The following is a 22,379-nucleotide window of genomic DNA, read 5'->3' on the forward strand; positions in this document are numbered from 1 at the left end:
TTCCTTCAGCTCAGGCACAGGTATTCTCCCAACCCACACTGCAAGGTTGTGATGAACCATGATGGATACTGGTCCAAACCTGAATAAAGATATTGCAAGGGGCTCTGAACTCCTCCACCAGTGACTGCGCCATGGCCACCTTTCACAAGGGGATTCTACAACTTGCCCAGTCGTCCAATTGTTCTTCTTCCCCCTAAAATGCACATTGATTTGCAGTCTGCACCCGAGGAGTGAAACGTTCTGGGGCATTTGGTGGCGCTTTCATGCTTTTGTGTTGCTTGAGTGGGCTGAAAAGCTTCAGAGGCCTGACTCCAAGCATGGCAATGGAGCTGCTGCTATCGGTCTCAGCTGCAGAAGAATGCTCACTTTTGACAAGCTTCCTAAGTGTGTGGTTGCTTCCCTCACCCATTCCCTCCAACTCGCACCGCCCCCTTCCACCCCCAGCTTGCACTTGTGTCCTTCCATCAGTCTGTGCTTCCTTGCCACCCCGCAAACTTGGAGCCCTTGCCCCAGCCCAGCACCGAAAACCAGCCAGGAAAGAGAGACTTGCCTGTGACCCCTGTTCCTTGATGTTCTATGGGCAATGCTTGCAAGTGCTGCACAAGGTTGTGTGCACTCACTCCGAGTTCCGCTTGAAGTTCAGGTCGCCTTTTAAAGGCAGTTGTAAATCATGTTATTCTGAAGTCCCGCCAACGTGGGAGGTAAATTTGACATCGGGGCTGGGGGGGGGGGAATGAATCCGGCATGCAGGCACATGTTGAGATGCAAACGCATTACAATTAAGCTCCTCATGTTGGATGGCGGGAAACGCGCCCTGCCATTGATAGGCAGACCAGGCAATTGCAAACTGGTTTCACGACGGCGTAAAACTGATTTTGGCCTTCTCGCCATATTGTCCGCTCACACACCAAACATGCCCACCGCCAGTGAGTGCGGCGATTCCGGCCAATGTTATAAAGTTCCAAGTAATTGCTGGAACCATCAAAGAGTAAAATCAATCATACTGCGTGCAACATTAATTATTCTGTCTGTTTTGACTGTAACGGCTATATGCAGCTGTCACTAAGTTAACAAAACTACAACAGTAATAAACGGCTCACCACCAGCTCCTCAAGGGCAATTAGGGATAGGAAATAAAAATGCTGGCCTGGTTAGCGACACCCACATCTTGTGAAAGAATAAAAAAAATGGATCTGGAAAAAAAAATTGTAGCTTTTGATAACTTGAAATGGAAACTGTTACAAATATGGTTTTCTGTTCAAGAGTGTCCTCTTGTGGTTGAGTGATTTTATGCAACTATTGGCTGATAACGCTACATTTGCTGCAATAGCATATACTTGCCAAGAGGTGTGATGATAACATCATTACTTCAGCAGTGCAATAACAGAAAAGTGCTTACCTGCATTTTCTCACTTACCCCATTTTATACCTGATCAGGATTAACAAGGTTTAAGATATTGGTAGAAGGACAAGAGGAGGGCACAGGTTCAAGGTAATTGGCAAAAGAGGCATGAGGAAAAACTTTTCACAGTGAGTAACTGGGATCCGGAAAGCACTGCCTAAGAATGTAGAGCATGCAGGTTCAATCAAGGCATTTACGAGGGAACTGCATTATTATCTGAAAATGAAGAATCCTCACGGCAACAGGGAGAAGGCCAGGGAGTGGCATTAGGTAAATTGCTCCTTCACAAAGCCAGCACAGACACAAGATGCCGAATGGCCTCTTTCTGTGCTGTGATTCTGTGAAGTTTCCATAATTGAATCAGGTCTCAACAGGATTGCCTATATAGCAGTGTTTTGTTTCTTGCATTAAATACGATAGCACATTCTCTCATCCTATTTAGATTTTGAAACAAACATTTGACATTGTTTTCTTACTGTTCTGGGAAGTGATTAGTGTCTAAGTGACGGAATCTTTTCACCGACAACCATCAAAGCAATGCTCCCCAAACTATACATATTTCATTTAATTCTTTCAAAGGATGTGGGCATCGCTGGCTCTGTCAGCATTTATTGTCTATCTGTAATTGCCCTCGAGAAGGTGGTGGTGAGCTGCCTTCCTGAACCCCTGCAGTCCCTGTGTTCCAGGAACACCCACAGTGCTGCTAGGAACAGAGTGCCAGGGTTTTGACCCAACAACAGCGAAGGAACGGCAAAATAGTTTCAAGTCAGGATGGTGTGTGGCTTGGAGCAGAACTTGCAGGTGATTGTGTTCCCATGCATCTGCTGCCCTTGTCCTTCTAGGTGGTAGAGGTCATGGGTTTGGAAGGTGTTATCAAAGGAGCCCTGGCGAACTGCTGCAGTGCAACTTGTAGATGGTATATAGTGCTGCCACTGTCTTCAGGTGGTGGAGGGTGTGGATGTTGAAGGTAATAGATGGGGTGCTGATCAAGTGGTCTGCTTTGTCCTGGATGGTGTCGAGCTTCTCGAGTGTTGTTGGAGCTGCACTCATCGAGGCAAGTGGAGAGTATTCCATCTCTCCTGACTTGTGCCTTAGAGGTTGGACAGGCTTTAGGGAGTCAGGAGGTGAGTTACTCTCCACAGAATTCCTAGCATCTGACCTATCTTGTAGCCACCCTATTTATATGGCTGGTCCAGTTCAGTTTCTGGTCAATGGTTACCCCCATGGTGTTGGTAGTGGGGTATTCAGCAATGGTAATGCCATTGAATGTCAAGGGGAGATGTTTGGATTCTCTCCTGTTGGAAGTGGTCATTGCCTGGCACTTGTGTGGCAAGAATGTTACTTGCCACTTATCAGCCCAAGCCTAAATGTTGGCCAGATCATGCTGCATATAGGCATCGACTGCTTCAGTATCTGAGGAGTTGCGAATAGTGTTGAATATTGCGTAGTCATCAGCAAACTTCCCCACTTCTGACTTTATGATAGAGGGAAGGTCATTAGTGAAGCAGCTGAAGATGGTTAGGCCTAGGACACTACCCTGAGGAACTCCTGCAGTGATGTCCTGGAACTGAGATGATTGGCCTCTAACAAACAGAACCACCTTCCTTTGTGCCAGGTATGACTCCAACCAGTGGCAAGCTTTCCCCCCTCCGATTCCCACTGACTCCACTTTTGCTAGGCCACCTGGATGCCACACTCGGTCAAATGTCAAGGCCAATCACTTTCACCTCACTTTTTGAGATCAGCTCTTTTGTCCATGTTTGAACTGAGGCAGTAATGAGGTCAGGAGCTGAGTGGCCCTGGCAGAACCCAAACTAAGTGTCAGTGAGATTATTGCTGAGTAAGTACCACTTGATAGTTATGTCAACAACACTTTCCATCATTTGCTGATGATTGAGAGCAGATTGATGGGGCAGTAATTGGTGGGGTTTGATTTGTCCTGCTTTTTGTGGACAGGACATACCTGGGCAGTTTTTTCCACATTGCCAGGTAGATGCCAGTATTGTAGCTGTACTGGAACAGCTTAGCTAAGGGCGCAACTAGGTCTGCAGCACAAGTCTTCAGTACTGCTGAAATGTTGTCTGGGCCCATAGCCTTTGTGGTATCCATTGCCTTCAGCCATTTCTTGACATCACATGGAATAACTGAATTGGCTGAAGACTGGTTTCTGTGATGCTGAGGGCCTCCAGAAAAGGCCCAGATGGATCATCCACTCGGCACTTCTGGCTGAAGATTGTTGCAAATGCTTCAGCCTTATCTTTTGCACTGTTGTGCTGGGCTCCCCCATCATTGAGGATAGGGATATTTGTGGAGCCTCCTCTTTGTTAGTTGTTTAGTTGTCCACCACCGTTCATGACTGGATGTGGCAGGAATAAGATCTGGGCCGTTTGTGATGGAATCGCTTAGCTCTGTCTATCCTTGCTGCCTTTGCTGTCTGGCATGCAAACCGTCCTGTGCCATAGCTTCACCAGGTTGACACCTCATTTTTAGGTATGCCTGGTGCTGCTCCTGGCATGCCCTCCTGCACTCTTCATTGAACCAGAGCTGATCCCCTGCCTTGATGGTAGAGTGTAGGATATGCTGGGCCATGAGGTTACAGATTGTAGTTGAACACAATTCTGCTGCTGCTGATGGCTCACAGTACCTCATGGATGCCCAGTTTTGAGTTGCTAGATCTGTTCAAAATCTATCCCATTTAGTGCAGTGGTAGTACCACACAACACGATGGAGGGTATCCTCAATGTGAAGATGGGACTTCATCTCCACAAGGACTTTGTGGTGGTCACTCCTTCGCTCCTACCCATATTGTCATGGAAAGATGTATCTGCGACAGGTAGATTAGTGAGGACAAGCTCAAGTATGTTTTTCTCTCTTGTTGGTTACCCTCATCACCTGCCGCAGTCCCAGTTTAGCAGCTATGTCCTTCAGGACTTGGCTAGTTTATTCATTAGTGATGCTACCAAGCCCCTCTTGGTGATGGGCATTGATGTCCCCCACCCAGAGTGCATTCTGTGCCCTGGCCATCTTCTGTGCTTCCTCCAAATGATGATCAACATGGAGGAGTACTAATCCATCAGCTGGCAGGAGGGGAGGGGAGGGGGGGGGGGGGGGGGGGGGGGGGGGGCAATCAGCAGGACATTTCCTTGCTCACTCGATGGGGTCCAGAGTCGATGTCAAGAACTCCCAGGGCAACTCCCTCCTGACTGTTTGCCACTGTGTCGCCACCTCTGGTGGGTTTGTCCCGTTGGTGGGACAGGGCATATCCAGGGATGGTGATGGTGACGTCTGGGACATGGGCCGGGATTTTCCAGCCCTGTCGTGGGCGGGACCTGCCGCAGTCGAGGCGGCGCCCCAGCCAGAAGTCCATTGACTTGTGGCGGGACCAGAAGATCATGGCAGTAGGTGGGTGTGGAAAATTCCGCTCATTGTCTTTGAGGTATGAAGGATATGACCACCCTGAACTGTAAAATCATATGTTATTAAACCCCAAAAACCACAATATGACCTCGACTGTAAATTATAAATAGCAAAACCTCAACACAACATACAGAGGTGAGCTATATGGGTATGAAGGGGTTAATTGTTATATCACGGCCAGCCGAAACTGGCTCATTCAGAGACTGGAGGAAAACATTACCACAAACAATGGTGCAAGGTAATTACCATTGCCTCATGCAATTATGAGACTGGAAGAGTTTTGATCATAAACAATGGTATAGGACAACTGCCACTGTAAAACTCGATGAAGAAATTGAGAATGCTATAATCATTTAAAAAACAGTCCAGGACAATGGCCATTAGTCCCTGCCAGGAAGGGTAGGTGCATTCACACATCCGTCAACCCTGGAGCCAGATATCCTTCACTGGGGTAGAGATTGTATTGTTTTTTGTTATGGAAAAAACGTGAACCAATTTTGTCTGTCTAGTCTGCTCTAGATCAGGTCATGGAATAAACTAAAGATATAGAAAGGTGTTAACTACTGGACGATTCAGCAGGATGGCAACAGGAGATGTGCTCGTGACATTGTGATATGAATCATCATCAAAGGAGGACGACACCAGAGTGCGGAACGGAAGGAGGAGGATGGAGATTGGTCATCCCTAGATCCAGGCCTACAATCAACACTGGTAACAATCAGCTGTGTGAGTGATTGTAAGTTCCAGCCAAACCATAGAAGGATTTGTACTGAGGTAATTTTGTAAGTTGCAGTAAAATCGTGGAGGGGTTTGAGCAGTGGTAATTTGTGTATGTTTCAGTCAACCTTGTATAGGGGTTTTGTGTTATGGGATTCATGTAAATTCCGGATAAGTCACAGCAGGATTTGTACTGGGGAGGGAAGTTTGTAAGTCCATTAAGCGAATGAATCTAGGGTTAGCCAAACTCTGTGTCGTGTGTATTTTGCTCTTGTAATTCCGGAGATCCACGAACTATCCAAAGGGGAAACCCTCACTTGTTATGATTCTGTCCATGAGCATGACTATGTCAGGCTGTTGCTTGACTATATTATGGTAATAGGACATGGTAGAACTAAGAAAAATCCTTCCCTACTGTGCTATAATTTCTGGTTTAAATCAGAATATTAAAACAAAACAAAATCAAAGAGCTTTTTGAGGTACGAGAATCCAAAATTTTAAAATACATACAAAACAAGAGAAAGTCCTTGTCGTGCAACACTTATTCGTGCTGGTACACATTGATCCTCCTTTGCTTTATAACAACTAGTTTAAAGCACTTATACTTAACTGATCAAAATTAAGAAAATTCTGTTGAGCTGACCTACATATTGCACTTAATCTGATATGCAATGCAAGGTATGACATTCAATACACTTTCAGCCATTCAAGATAAATGCAAAACTGAAAATCATTGTCCAGGAAAACAAAATCTCAGTTTGGATTCCTGGAGGCAAAACCCAGCAAAATTAAACACTCTACTTTTCTAACCAAAACTAATTAGAATAGGGCAGCCAAAATGACTAGTTTAAATTGGAGACATGTAACAAGTCGTGCTGTCACTGACTGTCAACCGCATAATCCTGAAATCTATGTGCCCATAACTTTCTGGCATTTTATTGGTCATAAAATATTGAACACTGGAGACCTTAAATTCTGATTTGTGCTGCCAAGTGATGTTACTCCCTACACCAGCAGCATAGACTCAAAATTACAGCTGTAAATGGGGTGGCAGCAGGATAAAAATTTGGCAATAAACATGACAAACAAAGTTTGCCTGTTCCAATTTTCGGGTGGTCTTCTGTTTACGTAGCCAGCACTCATGACACAAGGGGTCATCTGATATTATCAGGACCCTCAATACCATTTCTGTCTCAGCCAGCTCAGCCACCACTACTTCCTCAACCCCACTCAGAAATTGTGTGTTGGCAGGCAACTATTTACGATGATCTTTAAAGTGACCCTCAGCTGGAGTCATGGAAAGCTGGATGCAACTCTTGTGCTTTATTTTCATTTGGTCTCAAATGCTTCGAGTCTTAAAGGTTTACATGTGGATACTGCTTTAAAATGTTCTTGATGTTGAAACCTGGTACTCCATTTCATTCCCCATGCTTCCACATATCCCCTTTAAGATGCTGCTGCAGGTCCCCGATTTCTCATTCTCCCAAACATCGAGCAACCTGTAAGCGGCACAATTACCAGTTGCAACTCACTTGTCGTACATTAATGAGATCCAACCACTAAAATTGATTGGATCTCCTGATATAACTGGCAGCTAGGACCAATAACATGTCCACCGCATCCTTGCTTGATCTGTACCACAGATATAAATTCTCAGTTATTTTCCAAACACTGCAGGAGGTCAGTACCTTTGACCCATGTGTGAAAAGCAAATGGTGTCCTGCAAGATTTTAAATGGCTCAATTACAAGTAGAAACACCCCAGCTTAAGAAAAACACTCCAAGTTCAGCAGACTTGCATAAAGAATAGGTAGATAAGAGGTTTATAAAACAGAGCACAGTGACCTTTGATTTTATCAATTGAACCATGTAACTAAATTCAAGTTGGTTCACTCATCTTTGAAGCCAAGTGAAGGGTTATAGGGTTAGGAGGAGACTCCTACACTGAGGTATCATTTGGACAAAACTTGGGCTGTGGAACCGCAATCACACAAAGAAACTTCATCAAACAATGTGCTACAGTGAAATATTTTGAAGCAAGAGCTTTGTTAAAATAGCCGTAGTGGTAAATGCCACCCATGCAAATTTCTACATTTTTAGATTAACCAGATAACCTTACACAGTTCCAGACATTTCAAAAGCTCTTTGTATCAAGAATGCTTAAAAACGTGATCTACTGTGTTTAAACAGTGTAACACATTAAATATTGACTAATTAAAAGTTTAAGTAATTTACCTTAAAGTGGCTTTACTATCAAGAGAGAATTATTTTATTCGTACCAACTGTATTTGCTCTTCTAATACTTGTGCTCTCACTTAAGTGTACCACTGGTCTCGGTTTATAAGAAGAATAGTTACTTAGGCAAGGTATTAGAGAGCTGCTAGTACCACAGATGTCACCATTTAAGTCAACCTTTGAAGCCTCAATAAATCCCTCTGAAAATGGGGGCCAACTTATACACAGAGTATAAGAGTGAACTGCCAGTGTGGGTATGGATGTTCGCCATCTTTGTCGTTTGCCATGTGGGATCTGCTTTGCGTGGGAATGTCTTAAACTCCCGTGTATCTTTGCAACACAGTTGTATTAACTGTTTGATCCCTTGCACCCAGTTATAAGGTGCTAAGTAAAACATCCATTTGTGCGGTAAAAAATTGAGGTCGACGACTGATGCAAGTGTAGCATGTCATGGATGTAAAAGGGGGGTCAACTTATATGACGAGTATATGCAAAAACATGATTTTTGGGGCTGAAAAAAATGAATTTGTCTTGTACACCAGAGAGACTTATACGCCACAATTTATGGTACCTGCAAAATGTTACCCCAGCATGAGTTATTGTCTTTGCAAAAGGAAGAAATTTGCAGGGCACGTGGGGACAGGGTTAAAGGAATGGAATTTGTCCTTAATTTTCTTTTTCTAAAGATATTGTATGTTGTGAAGACAGCAAAGGAACCATTCTTAAAATTACAACAATGCAATAAAATATGTTCTTTTTTAAATGCATCAAGTAACACTTGCTCAGCTCCCATGAATGGTGTGAGGATGAATGTCCAGTGAAAACAGAGCTTCTCACCATCAGTGTTTGTTTTTATTCATTCATGGGATGTGGGCATCGCTGGCTGGGCCACATTTAATACCCATCCTTAATTGCCCTTGTTCAGAGGGCATTTAAGAGCCAACCACACTGCTGTGGATCTGGAGTCGCATGTAGACCAGACAGGTAAGGACAGCAGATTTCCTTCCCTAAAGGACATTAGTGAACCAGATGGGTTTTTACAACAACCGACAATGGTTTCATGGTCATCATTAGGCTTTTAATTCCAGATTTTTATTGAACTCAGATGCCACCAGTCCGCCGTGGCAGGATTCAAACCAGGGTCCCCAGAGCATTACCCTAGGTCTCTGGATTACTAGTCCATCTACCATCTACCACTACGCCATCGCCTCCCCTGGTATCACCTGTGCTGTGTTGGAGAGGAAAACCAAACTAGTTTTGGTTTAAAGGTTTCTTTCTTTTAAGACACTGAGGAAGCACTGGCACTGAACAGAAAGTAAGCCCCCTAAACTTTCCTTTACTTGGAAAGAACCCCACAGACTGAAAGTGAGGTTATGGGAGAACAAGACTGTGGTTCTGCTATGGTGAATAGCATGAAGCTGAGGGGAAGTGGATAAGAATTGAAAACACATATAACCTTGAATCTCACTGTTCTTCACTCTCCCTGAAAAATTCGGCACTGAGGCATCTATTGTGCATTTCCCCATGGGATTCAATACTATCTAGTCAACCAGCATCAAACGCTAGTGATGGCCACAATATTGCTGAGTTTTCAGTACAGAAGACTGACTCTTGCATTTTCTACAGGTTTACATTTTTATTTCTGATATCAAGCGGTGAGGGAAGCTAGGAATACTATAAAATGGAAGCTTGAAACTCCTAATTTACTTCATGGTTTTGAGGTTTGCGAAGTGAGACAGGCAGTATTAATAAAGTTGTTATCCATTCAATTTGCAGTTGACAAAATTCTTTCATTCTCTCTTCTCATATCTGAAAGGAAACCCTAGTTCAAGATTATTTAAGTGAGGAAGTGGACAATCAAGATTTTGATAATTAACGCAAAGAGCTATGAGCAACCACATATTCTACAGTTCCAACTCGATATCAGATGAGGGAGCAACAGCAATTCTACCAACCAGAAAATGAAACAAAGGACAGTAAAGGTGAAACTAATGCTCTGCAGATGTGCAGTCAATTAAATACATGGCAAGCTAGTGTAATTTACGTTGGTTACAGAAAACATATCTTAAGGGTTAAAGCCCAATTAATCCACCAAAGTGGGCTGAAACATAAGAGATAGATGCAGAAATCCAAACTTAAACAGTAACAATACAAAAATAACCTATTAAGATTGCTACTAGTTATATTAAAAGTAGCACCTACTTCACTGACCTGGGGTGTACCATTGTCAGAATCATCTGGAAAAATACAAGATTTAGTCCTCGTCGATGATTGCTGAGTTAAATCTTTTGGGAAACTCTGTGAAACAGATAGGGGTGGTGCAGGTGCTCGTCTTTTTTTTGGCAGATCTGAAGGTAAAGTATTAGATTCATACGTTGGGCAATAAGCACTTGAACTGCTCATGCCAAGTGGTCTCTGTTGACTTACTAGTGGAGTTGCAGGAGCACTTGCTGGCTAGAAATGAGAGTAGAAGCTTACTTTTTAAAATGCTCTCCTGCATTAAAAGTTACTGCAATCATGAGGAATTGTAACATTTTCAGTATTAATGCTGCTACTAGGGAGTGAAAGAACAAAGAGCTAGTAGCTGATTTTAAACATCCTGCTGGTATCCAAATTTGTTGTTGACCACATGGGTCATGTTACTCAGTTACAAAAGCAAAATAGTGCTGATGCTGGAACTCTGAAATAAAACTGAAAACCCGCGTCAATTCCTGCCACTAGTGGGACCAGAAAATCCGAGCCGTTAACTGTTTCAGGCTCCACAAATGCTGCCTGACCTGCTGAGTATTTCCAGAATACAGTATTTTCCTGCTATAGGCTGGTATGTGCTACTTTCTTATCCGAAGTTGCGCTTGGAGTCAAACAATTTAGAACAATTAGCAAATAATCGCACTGCTGATGTTATGATGGAAGGAAAGCCAATTGATGAAGAAGCTGAAGATGATTGAGCCAAGGACAACAGAATGGTTTGGGCTCTTGATGACTGGCCTCCAAAAACCTGGATCATCTTCCTTGACTCCAGTCACTTATTCGATCAGTTTGGCATAGAATGTTCTGGCATGTGACCTTCAGCTCTTGCATCCAAGTCTGGGTTAAGATCATGACAAAGCCAGGAACCAAGTGGTTCTGACAAAACCCAAAATGAAAGTGGGTAACCAGATTATTGGTGAATAATATCGTTTTATGGTACCATCAATTATTTCTTCTATTGCTTTTAACATGATTGATGAAAAGCAAGTTGCAGGGTTGAATGGGCTAATTCACTGCCTGGGTAGTTGCTGATAGGTCAGTCTGATGTCTCTCATTCTGATATGGCTGTTTTACAAGTAATTGTCTTGTCACATCAGAGGACATTATGAGTCAATTACATAGTGTGCTTTTGCAGTTTTGTGTTGGCCAAACTGGTTAAGGGAAGTGTTTCTTTACCTGAAGAACATCAATAGAGCAGCAGTGTTTTTACAACAGTCAGCTCTGCTAGCCTAGACTTCAAGGTGATCAGTCCAGCATCAAAACCACTAGGCTACAATGCACAATGGCTACATATTTAAAAAGTATAAAACAGATATGGAGAAATAGTATGTAAATCAGATTAAAGTAGATAGGTCAAGTTGAAGTGTTAGCATCACACATCAACCAATGTTATCCTTTTACACCCTGGCTGTATGAGTTCAATTAACTCAATTGAAAATTTAATTGAACTACTCAAATCAAGTCTAATATCATGTTATCTATGAAATTAGGATCTTTTCTAAAAATGAAATTGTACTTTCAGAATTTAAGCTGGATCATTTAGAAACGGCATCATAAACTGATGGTCTTGGCTACAATTTTTAAAAAAGCAACTACATTTATTTGTTCCTGTACTGGAGGGTAACTTCTTTCTCTTAAACCAATGTGGAATTGTGCACAATTATTCAAAAAGCTAGGCTATTTAGCATGTACAGAGAATGCCTATTGCTCTGCACTAGCCACCTAAAGTTTGACAGACTAAATACAGAAAAATTATTAAAACCCTCGTGAGAAGCTTACTTTTTCCCGTTTCTTCTTGCTCAGTCTAAAAATGTTGAAGAAACCTTTGTTTTCCTTCTCCAAAGTTATATTTTCAGGAATCTGAAGTTGTCCTAAACACAGAGTAAGTTTGTAGGAAGTTAGAAAAGAAGGCAGTAAACATTGGTTGTACAGTACACATCTTAGTTGTGTCTATGAATAGTACAACACAACAAATGGTGCACTTTTTTTTTACAATTGTCCGTAATTGTCTATTACAATTAGCATTCCCCGCTCCAGCTAAGCTAGATGCTGCACCAAGAAAACACTTCTCAATAAACACTTCTAATATATCTTTAGGTTATGAACTGTAAAGAATACAACAGCACAAGAGATAGCCATGGATTGAACTTAAATAGGACTGATTTTTACAAATTGCAGTGATAGAGGCAGACAGACACCCATGCTAACAGATGGGAATGGGGAAAAAGGAATTGAGAAAGAGGAAGAGGGTAAACAAACAAGTGGGGTGGGGGAGTGCGAGTCAAGCGGAAGAGCGAGAAAGAAAAGGAAACAGAAGAAGGAGAGCAAGTGAGAGATACACACATACATGAGAGTAAGGCATAACTTCAGCGTGAGTTAAAGCAATAGAAAATCTAAATACTTTACAAAATTCTCTGGATTTAAGTCAGAAAAGTCATTACCTTGCTGAATGGATCCACCTTGAAAATTACCCTGGGAACATCCTAAAAAAGTTGGAAGTCACATCTTTAAATATCCAGTTTCCAGTATCTATAAAGTTACTACTTTGCAGAATATTATACATTTATGGAAATATAGTTTATAACAATAACTGTTACTTACATTTTTCCCTTGGCAATATCATCTGCAGATATGGATCAACTTTCACACATATGTGTTGACAACATCTAGCTCTTGTCACTGATCACATTCCTCCTCCCTGACAAATCGGAAACTCATTATCTTATTCAACCCCAAAATGAGCTTCTGACCTCACACACTGATCCATCACAAAGGAAGACATTTTCACCTCCATAATATCACCTGCCTCTGCCCATCGGTCACTGAAACTTTCATCCATGACTTTGCTACCTTCATCATCAACTACTTCAATGCTCTTCTGGCTAGCTTTCAATTTTCCGAGCATGATAAATTCAGCTTGTCCTGCTCACTCATCACTCCCATCCTTCAATGTTCCCGCTAAGGTGTGGATGCACACGGCTGTTCCACAACCATGAAGGTACTGCACAGCCCACTCACAAGCTGTTCCTTGCACGGCCACACAAAAATGATTAAAGTTTCTGTGCACTTAAATAAACAGACCATGCACAACAAAGAAAATGTAGAGAGCTCATTGTTGTCCTTTCCGACAATACATTGGCTCAGAGTCCCAAAAGCTACAAAGTTGAATGCAACTCTCATCCTAGTGTTTAAACCTTCCATGGCACCACCACCCATCACAAAAATCTCTAACAAATCCATTCCAGGAGCACTGTTTCTCTGACTTGTTTTTTCATACCCATTCCCTTGTCACACCATTGGTGGCCATGCTTTCAGTGCTTTCACCTCTGGATTTCCCTCTGAACTTTTCTGTCTCCCTAGGCAAGTCTTCTCCTTTAAAGACAAAATACTACTGCGGATGCTGGAAATCCAAAACAAAAACAGAATTACCTGGAAAAACTCAGCAGGTCTGGCAGCATCGGCGGAGAAGAAAAGATTTGACGTTTCGAGTCCTCATGACCCTTCAAGGGTCATGAGGACTCGAAACGTCAACTCTTTTCTTCTCCGCCGATGCTGCCAGACCTGCTGAGTTTTTCCAGGTAATTCTGTTTTTGTTTCTTCTCCTTTAAAGGTCTGCATAAAACTAATCCCTTTGACCAAGTTTTTGATCATTCCTCCTAGTATCTTTTCCTTTGTTTCAGCATTTATTTTTGCCCGTTTAAAGCTCTCATGCAGCTTGGGATGTGTATCTACATGGAAGGCGCTATAGATATTTAAGTTTTTGTCAAACCTGTTAAACTCATCTATGACAGTTGTGCTGACAATTCTGTCTCCTGATACAGTTTTATTTTTGGATCAGAAATAAAAAGTTAGGCAATAGGTATATCTTAAATAAAATCTCGTCGATGTACAGATTTAAAATGCTACGTTTCAAATTTTACTGCTCCATATTTTTTAAGATTATCGTGCTACAGCAATCAAAGTTGTGTGTTAGAAATTATTGTGCTACAACATTCAGTGGCCTCAGCCAGGTACTTACCTATGCTGGTGTCCAATGCATACACTTCCCGTAAACCAAGCTCTTTCAGAGATTTTGTTAAGTCATAGGGCTCCTGACACTCAAAGTCTTTAACGAGAATGGTGCTCTTTGGATCAAATTCACATTTGTTGCTGATTATTGGAACCAGTTCTTGAAGAGGAACGAGGGGACTAACACGTACTATGGTTTTCTGGGTTTTTTTGTAGTTTACTACGACGCGTACTGTTTGCTGAAAATAAAAAGAAAGCTAGTCAGAATGTATATGAACATGTTTGGTTGAAAATGCTGACACAATTACAATTTAATGTACATTACTTTCAGCACTGACCCACTGTTGAGCAAACTTGGGATGAGTTGCATTTAACCCAACTTTCTGGGACCATGTTTTCCCTCAAAGCCTCATAGCTGTTGGAAAAATGTCCAATGCCTTCCTCAAAATAGAGTTTCCAGCAATAGTTAATGCTAAGAATCATGGGCATATCCAAGATAGTAGATTGGGGATTAAAAGATCCTTCACAATTTGAAGATTGCATTAGTGGCCAGATTCAAGATTCAATGAAGGACTCTTTGAGTAAGAAAGGAATTGCCCAAAATGATCTAAAACCTCCAATTTGTATTGTATTCTGTCATTATTTGCAGCCAAAAAAAGATGGAGTCTCTCAATTAAACAAAGATAGGCAGGGAAGTAAGTTGTGATGAGGATATAGGAGCCTGCAAAAGGATCTAGGCCAGTTATGTGATTGGGCAAAAAATTGGCAGAGGGAGTATAATGTGGGAAAATTTGAACTTGTCCACTTTGGCAAGAACAACAGAAAAGCAGCATATTACTTAAATGGAGAGAGATTGCAGAACTCTTGAGGTACAGAGGGATCTGGGTGTCCTGGTACATGAATCACAAGATGTTAGTGTACAGGTAGGATTAGGAAGGCAAATGGAATTTTTAAAAAATTCATTCACAGGATGTGGGCTTCGCTGGCTGGGCCAGCATTTATTGCCCGTTCCTAATTGCCCTGCAGAAGGTGGTGGTGAGCTGCCTTCTTGAACCGCTGCAGTCCATGTGGCGTAGGTACACCCACAATGCTGTTAGGGAGGGAGTTCCAGGATTTTGACCCAGCGACAGTGAAGGTATGGCGATATATTTCCAAGTCAGAATCGTGAGTGACTTGGGGGGAGCTTGCAGGTGTTGTTGTTCCCATCTATCTGCTGCCCTTGTCCTTCTAGATGGTAGTGATCGTGGTTGGAAGGTGCTGGCTAAGGAGCCCTGATGAATTCCTGCAGTGCATCTTGTAGAGGGTGCACACTGCTGCTACTGTACATCGGTGGTGGAGGGAGTGAATGTTTGTGGATGTGGTGCCAATCAAGTGGGCTGCTTTGTTCTGGACGGTGTCAAGCTTCTTGAGTGTTGTGGGAGCTGCACTCATCCAGGCAAGTAGGGAGTATTCCATCACACTCCTGACTTGTGTATTTTAGATGGTGGTCAGGTTTTGGGAGTCAGGTGGTGAGTTACTTGTCACAGGATTCCTAGCCTCTGACCTGCTCTTGTAGCCACAGAATTTATATGGCTAGTCCAGTTCAGTTTCTGGTCAATGGTAACCCCAGGATGTTGATAGTGGGGGATTCAGTGATGGTAATGCCATTGAATGTCAAGGGGCGATGACTAGATTCTCTCCTGTTGGAGATGGTCATTGCCTGGCATTTGTGTGGCATGAATGTTACTTGCCACTTGTCAGCCCAAGCGCGCACATTGTCCAGGTCTTGCTGCATTTGGACCTGGACTGCTTCAGTATCTGAGGAGTTGCAAATGGTGCTGAACATTGCACAATCAACCACAAACATCCCCACTTCTGACCTTATGGTGGAAGGAAGGTCATTGATGAAGCAGCTGAAGATGGTTGGGCCCAGGACACTACCCTGAGGAAATCCTGCAGTGATGGCCTGGAGCTGAGATGACTGACCTTCAACAACCACAACCATCTTCCTTTGTGCTATCCAACCAGTGGAGAGTTTTACCCAATTCCCATTCACTCCAATTTTGCTAGGCCTCCTTGATGCCACACTCGGTCAAATGCGGCCTTGATGTCAAGGGCAGGTCACTCACCTCACCTCAGGAGTTCAGCTCTTTAGTCCATGTTTGAACCAAGGCTGTAATGACGTCAGGAGCTGGGTCATCATGGCAGAACCTGTCAGTGAGGTTATTGCTAAGCAACTGCCGCTTGATAGCGCTGTTGATGACCCCTTCCATCACTTTACTGATGATCGAGAGTAGATTGATGGGGCAGTAATTGGCCGGGTTGGATTTGCCCTGCTTTTTGTACAGGACACACCTGGGCAATTTTCCACATAGCTGGGTAGATGTCAGAGTTGTAGCTGTACTGGAACAGCTTGGCTAGGGGCGTGGCACTGTTCTTGAGCACAAGTCTTCAGTACTATTGCCGGAATATTTTCAGGGCCTATAGCCTTTGCTGTATCCAGTGCTTTCAGCCATCATCACATGGAGCGAATCGAATTGGCTGAAGGCTGTCATTTGTGATGCTGGGACCTCCGGAGGAAAGGGAATGGAATATAAAGGTAAGAATGTTTTGCTACAGTTGTACAGGGTGTTGGCGAGACCACATCTGGAGTACTGTGTACAGTTTTGGTCTCCTTATTTAAGAGAGGATATAGATGTGTTAGAAGCAATTGAGAGAGGGTTCACTCGTCTGATTCCTGGGATGGGAGCGTTATCTTACGAACAAAGGTTGGACAGGCTGTGCCTGTATCCACTGGAGTTTAGAAGAATGAGAGGTGGTCTTATTGAAACATACAAGATTCTGAGGAAACTTGACAGGGTGGATGCTGAAAGGATGCTTCTCCTTCTGGGAGAGACTAGAACTGTGGGCCACAGTTTAACAATAAGGGGTCTCCCATTTTAGATGGAGGTGAGAAGAAATTTTTCCTCTTGGAAGGTCAAGAACCTTTGGAACGCTCTTCCCCAGGGTGCGGGGGAGGCAGAGTCAATTAATACTTTTAAGGCAGATTGCCTCCCTTGTTGGTCAAAAATCTGAGGATACCTGGCATAGGTGAGAATATAGATTGAGGCAACAGCTAGATCAGCCATGATCTTAATGAATGGCAGAGCAGGATCAAAGGCCGAATGGCCTACTCCTAATTCACATGTTTGTAAACTGGGAGCAACCTAATCCTTACCATGGTTGTCTTATCATTATCATTTTCAAGCAGGCGAAAGTAAAAGATATTCCAAGGAATGAACCGAATTTAGTTTTCTCAGCTAACTAAAAATTTGCTGAATAAAAGTTTTTGGCTTGTGCCTGTCAAAGATATTGTTACTACATTAGGGTAGCCTTGCAACAAGGTGCAATACATGGGCTGGTTGAAAATAAATCAAAGGAGTTCACTTTGAGAATGCAAGATATGAAAGATGGTGTTTTATCCCAAGAGATCAAAATGTGAAAACAAAGAAAATATTTTGAAAAATTCAAGAGAAAAGCATACATGGAGGAGGAAGAAACAAGAGAAAGATGATTAAGTACAGAAGCTCAAGATGTCTACTAGCAAGGGATTGATCTGTTGCTCTTTGATTAATATCCCATACAAGGTACATCTGAGTGTTCTTACACAGCTTATGTTTCAGGGCCAACATCTTTTTCCCCTCAAGCTCAGGCTTTTGGGATTTAAACGTATAAAATATCATTTTTATTACAAGATCACGGAAAGGTGACACTTCAAGTTTTGGCTAGTGAATATTAGAAGCTGAGTCATTAATGCATTAGTATCTTAAGACAATTTATTCTGATGTCATATAGATCATTGATGAGGAAATAATGGAAATAGTATGTGCAATTTTTGGCATTCCGCTTTGATGAATTAGGAGATGAGAAGTGTGATGCATGAGTCTTTAATTTGAATTTACGCAAGGACATCAAAAACATCAACTGTTTTCAACTGAATATAAGATTAAGATGAGGCATGGCTAGACTTTGAAAATGTCAACTTGAATTGAAAATGTAAATGCAAACAGGTAATTTACTATGGACTGAGAACAAGACAAGTGGATAACAGTGTAAAGTCTAACAAGCCTCAAGTAGGACTTGAGATTAAAAAGCAAAGAATACACAGAATAAACTCAGAACTAAGGCAATTGATGTTGAACAAATTTTTGAATTTCAGAAGAAAACAATTTGGATGAATATCTAGTTAACAAGATGGAAATTATAAGGATTAATACAGCAAGGGATAATCAAATGCTTGATGGAATACGACTGCTCCCCAGTTACTGAGAGCAAGGAACTGGGATACCATTTTATTTATAGGTCTGAATTTTCCCATTGTCGGGCACATGCGATCAGCGGGCCCGGAAGCGGACACAAAATGTGCTCCCGCCTGCGATCAGCTGCTGACCATAATTTCATGCTGGCTGGCTGGCTGGCCAATTAACGGCCAGCCAGCGTGAAACATGACTGGAGAACTGCTCAGCATTGCCGTTGGGTGCGGGGAGAGTATGGGCGCCGACCTTACCGCGGGCGCTGGTGAGCGCCCGGAAGGCAGACAGATGCCTCAGGGAGCTACAGACCTCCAAATGCGAAAACAAAGCTCCAAAATGCTGCAAAAAAAAAAAATGCCCTTGCAGCATAATCAAGCACCTGAAAGCAGACCTCATTTAAAAAATCCCCCAGATATTTATTTTTATTTTAAATCACAACGGGGATTTCATCCCACCCTTGGATGAGGTTTCATCAAAAACGTAAAGCCCAACTGGCCAATTGGTCCGTCCGCCAACCTTAAGGTTGGGCAGGCCACAAAAAAAATCGCTGACAATTGGACTGTTAATGGGCTTAATTTCTCTCTTAATTGTCAGCGGGTGCTCTTCCAACTTTTACGCATGCCCACCGAGCAAAGTATCGCGCGAGTGTGCGATGACGTCGGGACGCTTGCCCAACGTCATCGCACGTGGTTTCATGCCGTTCAGGTTGAGCGCAGGCAGTAAAATTCTGGCCATAGTTATTCTGTCAAACTAAGAACACTATTTTCTAAGTTTTTAAACTCGGGACTAATATATTAACTCTTCATAACATTTCGACTTTCTACTTTAAGTAGTAGTGACTGCCAGTAAACAGTTCATTAATGACAGATCGGCCCAAATTTTGTGGTCGTAAGGACAGCAAAATGGTGGACGTTTATCATTATTACACCACTGAAACTGACAGCAACTTCAGAAGCCCGCATCTGTGCAAAATACCGTGGAAATCCAGGCATTGTCGTCAGTGATTTAACCCTCCTCCAGAGGGCAAGGTGTTGATGTCTTCCAGCTCATTTCTTCCCTGCTGCCCGAGTGCGAGCCCTAATCCTTAGTGAATCCGTGAAAATTTCCACTCCTATACTGTTAGTCTCACCGTAAAAACTCTCAAAAAAGTTAAAATCTTGTTGAATAAGGTATAATTGGATTTTTTAATGTGTACTAACGTCATAATCACTGCTAAGCATGCTTAATGGCCCTGAAGAGCAAATTCTATATTTGTGAAATGTCAAATTTCTCCATAATGTTTTAAAAAATTCACACTTAAAATATTTTTTTTAAAGTTTATTTATATTGATATTTTAGCTTCCATCTCAATCCAACAACAATGATTTATTTAATTATCTAAATTATCCAATTATCTAGTGTTTTTAACTTTCTGGTCTGACATTTGAGAATACTTCAAATGACAGTAGTGTGGACATCTCTATTCCTGCACTCAGAGATCTCTTGACTTGGCACCAGACTTAAACTGTCATCAGGAAAGGGAAAGCCAGCACCACAGAGATCATTAGATATTTGTTGGCAGCTTTTTGAGGTCAGCAGCAAGCACCATCATTTCGCTGAAGTGCTGAAGAACAGTCACATTCCATTTGAAACGTTAACTGTTCCTTTCTCCACAGATGCTGCCAGACCTGCTTTGTTTTTCCAGCACTTGTGAATAAAGCAAAGTACTGCTGATGCTGAAAATCTGAAAAAACAACATCGTTTTGCTGCTGACTGCAAAATTAAGCCCATTATATTGAATTTTCTTTTTGAATTTGTCCATGGGATATGAGAATTGCTGGCAAGGCCAGAATTTATCGTCCATCCCTAACTAGGCCGACTTGTGCACGGCCCTGCGTGGTAACCTTCCAGTTGCTGTGCCACCAAGCAGCTTAGAGGGAACATTATGATGTCACCTCTGCAGTCTGTGTAGTGAAGGTGCTCCGACAATCCTGTTATGCAGGCAGATCCAGGACTTTGACTCAGCGACAATGGAAAAATGGCAATATATTTTCAAGCCAGGTGGTATGCAACTTGGAGGGAAGCTTGCAGATGGTGGTGTTTTCAAATGCCTGCTGCCTTAATGTCTTTGGCAGTAGAGACCCCTAGTTTGGGAGGTACTGACTAAGAACCTTTGGTGATTTGTTGCAGAGCATCTTATAGGTGATACACTCTACAACACCTTGTGTTGATGGTGGAGGGAGCAAATACTTAAGGTGCTGGATAGGGTGCTAATCAAGTGGGCTGCGTTGTCTTGCATGGTGTCAAGCTTCGAATGTTGTTGGAGCTAAACTCATCCAGACAATTGAAGAGTGTTCTATCAGGCTTCTGATTTGAGCCTTGGAGATGGAGGTCAGATTTGAGAGTCAGGACAGGAGTCACTCGCTGCAGAATTCCCAGCTTCTGACTTTATCTTGTAGCCACAATATGTATATGACTGGTCTAGTTAAGTCTCTGGTTAATAATGGCTGCCAGATGTTAATGGTGGGGATTTGGCAGTGCCATTGCAGTGAATATTAAGGGGAGATCATTAGACTCTCTTGTTGAAACGGCCATTGTCTGGCACTTTTGTGTTGCCAATTTTACTTGCCACTTAGCCCAAGTCAGAATGTTGTCCACATCTTGATGCACGTGGGCGTGGGCTGCTTCATTATCTGATGATCCATGTTCGGACCAAGGCTGTAATGAGGTCTGGAGACAAGTGGTCCTGCTGGAACCCAAAATGAGCATCAGTGAACAGTTTATTGATAAACAAGTGTTCCTGACAGCACTGTCAATGACAGTGGGGAGATGGTGGCGTAGTGATAGTGTCATGAGACTAATAATCCAGAGACCCATGTTAGCGCTCTGGATACATGGGTTCAAATCCCACTATGGCAGCTGGTGGAATTTAAATTCAATTAATTAAATCTGGAATTGAAAGGTAGCCTAAGTAATAGTGGAAATGAAACCAGTGTCGAAAGTCATAAAAGCCCATCTATTTCACTGATGTCCTTTAGGGAAGGAAATCTGCCACCCTTACCTGGTCTGGCCTACATGTGGCTCCTGATCTACATCAATGTTGGACTCTTAACTGCCCTCTGAAATGACCTAGCAAACCACTCAGTTCGACGGTAATTAGGGATGAGCAACATATGCTGGCCTTTCCAGCGACACCCACATCCTATCAAAGAATAAAAATAAAAGTCGGATGACTTAGAGTAGACTGATGGGGCTGGATTGGATTTGTCCTACATTTGTACGAACACAACAAACCTGGGCAAATTTCCACATTGTGAAGTAGTTGTTGGTGTTGTAACTGTACTCAAGCAGCTTGGCTAGAGGTACAGCTAATCCTAGAGCACAAGCCGTTAGCACAACAGCTGGGATGCAAATGCTGGCGCCCATTGCCCTTGTTATATCCAGTGCATTCAGCCTTTTCTTAATATCACATGGAATGAATCTCATTGGCTCAAGACTGACTTCCATGATAGCAGGGACCACAGCAGGAAGCCGAGATGGATCATCCATTTGAAGATGGTTGCAAATGCTTCAACCTTTCTCTTCTGCACTTAAATGTTGGGATCGACAATTATTGAGGATGGAAATGTTCATGGAGTCCCTTCCTCTTCCAGTTAATTATACAATTACCCACCACCATTCACAACTGGACTGGGCAAGATTTCAGAGCTTTGACTTGATCCGTTGGTTGCAATCACTTAGCTTTAGCTGGCTCAGAGCTGAAACTAGTGAGAAGTTGGAGTGGATAGCCCACATCTGCTGGACTCAGAGACCAGACGTACAACCCAAGATGTGTGACGGGACACTGCAGAAGTCTGATGCGCTGACCTCGGTGGGAATTGCCGGAAGTTTGAACACCTGACAGCAATTCCCCTGCTCTGTGGGACCCCTCCATGAACATCTCCAAATCTGAGCTAGAGTCAGACTTCGGACAGTTCCATGGGACTTACCCAAATAGTTACCCAGGAAATGTTAGACTAGGATTTTCTGTCCAACTCCTGGGTAACTACAGAACAGACCCCAAATCACTCACACTGATCTACTTGCCCAACGCCTTACCCA

General features: G+C 42.7%; 1 protein-coding gene across 1 annotated transcript in view; it reads right to left on the reverse strand.

Annotated features, from left to right (window-relative positions):
• The window catches only part of cobll1b (cordon-bleu WH2 repeat protein-like 1b), a 189,275-nt gene that overhangs the window by 37,535 nt on the left and 129,361 nt on the right, over nucleotides 1–22,379 (reverse strand). Inside the window, exons 5-8 of the mRNA XM_078552302.1 lie at nucleotides 14,039–14,267; nucleotides 12,462–12,503; nucleotides 11,800–11,891; nucleotides 9,973–10,224 (exon numbers count right to left, since the gene is read on the reverse strand). Coding sequence (XP_078408428.1) covers nucleotides 9,973–10,224; nucleotides 11,800–11,891; nucleotides 12,462–12,503; nucleotides 14,039–14,267 — 615 coding nt within the window. The remainder of the gene's footprint in view (nucleotides 1–9,972; nucleotides 10,225–11,799; nucleotides 11,892–12,461; nucleotides 12,504–14,038; nucleotides 14,268–22,379) is intronic.

Source organism: Cetorhinus maximus, chromosome 11, assembly GCF_964194155.1.
Source record: "Cetorhinus maximus chromosome 11, sCetMax3.hap1.1, whole genome shotgun sequence".
Taxonomy (NCBI): Eukaryota; Metazoa; Chordata; class Chondrichthyes; order Lamniformes; family Cetorhinidae; genus Cetorhinus; species Cetorhinus maximus.